Here is a 3,949-nt window from a genome sequence, read left to right as displayed (position 1 = left end):
AGCGAACAGGTCACTTAGCTGACTGCTCTGAGCTTCTTCATTTCTTCTCATGTCTAAAATAAACAGGTTAGATTAAATATGCCATAAGGTCCCTCCCAGGACTAGCATTCCATCAGGATCAATCTATAACAACCACCACTTATCGAGCATTTATTTATTTATTTATTTATTTGTTTGTTTGTTTATTTTTATTTTTTATTTTTTTATTTTATATTTTTTTTACAAACTGGTTTATTTTTTATGGGAAAGTGTCAACATCTTTATTGCTAATATAAGCATTTAATGTCAAAGAAATGAAGGTAATTTTACAGACTCAATTTTTGTAAGTATATGAAATTTCTATTTGATTATATGGTTTTGTATCACATTCGTTCAAATGCATTTCTCTCCCTTACAGGGACTATTCCAACATCACTCCTTTGGAATTATTTCAGTCATCCCTAACATGTGACTTTACCAAAGACCTTGAAGCTAAACAAACAGGCAAAACTAAATTTCAATGACTCTTAGATGAATGGAATAAGAAATAGTCATCACATGCCAATTACGGATGTTTATCTCCAACAAGACACTGTCAAAATGTTTCTTCTGATACAGCAGTTATAAGTCAGAGCCTTCAAAAAACAAGGGCAGAACAAGAGCACAATAAAAGAAGCATCTGCAACTTAAGCCTCCCACAGTCCTAAGCCTGATATGCGCAAAGCAAAGCCTCTTTCCCACAAACTCAATTCCATCCATTTGAGCTTTCAGAGATAGATGCTCAAGAACCACCGTTAATACATACAGCATATTGACTCTAGTTGCATCAATTATGCCTGAAGAGTTTAATACCCATCCAAGTCCAAAGGTGGAAGAATACATACACTGGTATGGTAATAGGCAAGAGCAGGCTGTAAAAGCAAAGGCTGGCTGTGCTAGTGCAGCCCTGTGGGAAGTTTTCTTCCACAGAGGCTGAGTAGAACAGTCCTGTTAAAGAAACCAGTGGAATAAGAACAGTCAAAGTAGGAAGAGACAAACATTCTTCTCTTCCACTTATTACCTGCCACTGTGTTTTAAAAGGTATATGGTACTAAGAAAAGTTGGCTGTTGGCGTTTTATTTTTTTAATTATGAACTAGCGCTGCTCCACTTCTTCCTGCTTCTTACTTTGATGCGTCATCCTAGCTGCCTGTGGTATCATATTAGGAATCCCATCAATGATTGGATAAGCTATTCCCAGCTCTTCATTAATCAATTCATTTGTTGATGCTTCATATCTGAGCGGCTTCTTGGAGAGCGGGCACACCAGGAACTCCAGCAGCGCCGGATCGAAGGCGCGAGGCGGCTCCTCCGTCTTGTTGCTCTGGTCGGCCAAAGGCCGCGACCCCGACGCGTGCAGACACCTACAGGCGACCGCGTACGGCGCTGCGCTAGTTCCCTGCAGCGCTGAGGCGAGCCTGCCGCGTGCTCCGCTCAGCATGGTCTAGCAGCCGGAGACCAGGCCTCACTGCGCCTCCGCCAGCCGGGACCGAGCTCCTGGCTCCGTGTTCGTCCAAGCCAGCCAGCCTATTTTTTATTTTTTTGAGATGGAGTCTCGCTCTGTTGCCCAGGCTGGAGTGCAGTGGTGCAATCTCGGCTCACTGCAAGCTCCACCTCCCAGGTTCACACCATTCTCCTGCCTCAGCCTCCCGAGTAGCAGGGACTACCGGCGCCTGCCACCATGCCCGGCTAATTTTTTGTATTTTTAATAGAGACAGGGTTTCACCATGTTTGCCAGGATGGTCTCGATCTCCTGACCTCATGATCCGCCCGCCTCGGCCTCCCAAAGTGCTGGGATTACAGGCGTGAGCCACCGTGCTCGGCCGAGCATTTATAATTCAAAGTCACTGTGCTAGATGTTGTATCTGTTTTATTGACAATCTTCATAACAGCCCCATTTGGTAGGTATTATTATCACAGTTTTCTAGATGAGAAACTCTGAGACACAGAGTAAAAGTTCCAGGTCACACCTCATAGGTAGCAGATCCAGGATTCAAATCCATCTCTACCCGACACCCAAGCCACACTGTATCCACCAGTGCACACCACCATGAAGTCTCTTGTGATGTTCGATGATTCAGTCACTGAGTTCTGTTTGCATTCTTCACCCTGGCATTGGGAATCTCTATTCTCCCATTCTTTACCCCGGGTCAGATCATACTGGCTTCCTGGTTGGCCCAATACACTCATTTCCCTGCAGCACTTTGATTATGCTGTCCACCTTTGAAGCACCCATCACCACCTCTCTCCCCTCATTGCAATGAAACCACGTAAACAACTGAACAAATGACTGCTGGAGACTGAATGTTTGTGTCCCTCTAAAATCTGTATGTTGAAATCCTAACCCCCAATATGATGGCAGTTGTAGGTCGGGCCTTTAATAGGTGATTAGGTCATGAATGGGATTAGTGTCCTTACAAGAAGAAAACCCAGAGAGTTCCCTCACCCTTCCACCATGTGGAGACACAGTGAGAAGACAGCTGTCTGTGAACCAGAAAGTAAGCCCTCCCCAGACACAAAATCTTCTGGCTCCTTGATCTTGGACTTCCCATCCTCCAGAATTGTGAGAAATAAATTTCTGCTGTTTATAAGCCACCCAGGCTATGGTATTCTTTTACTGCTGCCTGAGTGCATCAAGACAATGATCCAGCAACAAAATACATGGTACAGGGCGAGACAAGCACATGGGAGTAGATGTAATAGAAGATACTTGAAATCCAACAGAACCTGTGGAGCAGTCTCAGGTTGGCAGATGAAGTGACAGGTTAAAGTTCTTGGTGGGCAGGTCAACACGGAAGAGCTCCTGCAAGTGTGACAAGTGGCCCACATGCAGCAGCACATCCGGGATAGAAGACACAAAGATCCAGGCATCATGCTGGCCAAGAGTGGCCTGGAATATGGCAGTCGAATGCTTGGGATTGTGGGACTAGGTCAAGGACAAGGCAGGCACTTCATCCTGGGGAACTAGGCAAGAAACACCGCAAAAGTGGAGCCCAGGATCAGGGTGTGGCCCCAAGGGACAAAGAAGGAGCATAATCACTGACATGGGGCTCCCCACACGAGCCAGGCCAGCAACATAAAGGCCGTGTTGCTTAAATGCCAAAATTGCCCACACAGGAAGAGAAGTGGTCCCAGAAATTGAGATAGATTGGAGTCTGATGATCTTGGACAGGGAGTCAGCGAGGTCATTAAATTTTCCTCGGCCTGCTTGGTTTCTAATCCTAGCCCAGATGCTTGCTGCTAGCTTGGGAACCTTGAGCAAGTTGTTAAGAGAGAATTCTCCACGGGTCTCTCACATTTTTCCGTGTTTTGTGAGAGACGCACTATCTTTGGTTCCAGTTTACTTTTTCAAGGATACTTGTAGAGTAAGCAGCCTTAGAAGACAGAGTAGAATTTTCCTTTGGAACAGAAGTCAAGCAGGCTTACTGTCCATTACAAAAGAGTTGGGAAGTCAGGCACGGTGGCTCATACCTATAATCCTAGCATTTTGGGAGGCCAAGGCAAGGGGATCACTTGAGATCAGGTGTTACACACCAGCCTAAGCAACATAGCAAAACCCCATATCTACAATAATAAAAATAAGAAAGTCACAAGCACAGGGGTGCACACCTGTAGTCTCTGCTACTCAGGAGGCTGAGGTGGGAGAATCGCTTGGGCCTGAGAGGTCGAGGCTGCTGAGATCACACCACTGCACTCCAGCCTGGGCAATGGAGCAAGACCCCATCTCAAAAAAAAAAGGAGAGAGAAGAAAGTAAGAAAGAAAGAAAAAGAAAGAAAGAGAGAGAGAGAGAAAGAAAGAAAGAAAGAAAGAAAGAAAGAAAAGGAGAGGAGAGGCAAGGCAAAGAAAAAAGAGAAGAAAAAGAGAAAGAAAGAGAGAGAGAAAGAAAGAAAGAAAGAAAGAAAGAAAGAAAAAGAAAGAAAAAAGAAAGAAA

The 3,949-nt window shown here is 44.9% G+C and overlaps 2 protein-coding genes across 2 annotated transcripts; both read right to left on the bottom strand.

The window, feature by feature from the left end:
• Positions 1-219: 219 nt before the first annotated feature.
• Positions 220-1,033, bottom strand: LOC108530220 (phosphatidylinositol N-acetylglucosaminyltransferase subunit Y-like; the record flags this gene model as incomplete). Its single annotated transcript, XM_017872972.1, has 1 exon — positions 220-1,033. A coding segment is annotated over one exon (228 nt), but the record flags the coding sequence as incomplete, so codon positions are not given.
• Positions 1,034-1,104: 71 nt separating this feature from the next.
• LOC108530270 (protein preY, mitochondrial) lies at positions 1,105-1,535 on the bottom strand. The gene has a single exon (XM_017873055.1). It carries the CDS (start codon positions 1,456-1,458, stop codon positions 1,114-1,116), a length of 345 nt encoding a protein of 114 aa, XP_017728544.1. The 5' UTR covers positions 1,459-1,535; the 3' UTR covers positions 1,105-1,113.
• Between the last annotated feature and the right edge of the window lie 2,414 nt (positions 1,536-3,949).

Source organism: Rhinopithecus bieti, unplaced genomic scaffold, assembly GCF_001698545.2.
Source record: "Rhinopithecus bieti isolate Rb0 unplaced genomic scaffold, ASM169854v2 scaffold_110, whole genome shotgun sequence".
Lineage (NCBI taxonomy): Eukaryota > Metazoa > Chordata > Mammalia > Primates > Cercopithecidae > Rhinopithecus > Rhinopithecus bieti.
Note: the sequence above shows the minus strand (reverse complement) of the source record. Positions and strands in the feature narration are given on the sequence as shown.

Bases quoted from the DNA above. Each gene is read 5' to 3' on its own strand.
- LOC108530270 (XM_017873055.1), bottom strand. From the start codon at position 1,458: ATGCTGAGCGGAGCACGCGGCAGGCTCGCCTCAGCGCTGCAGGGAACT.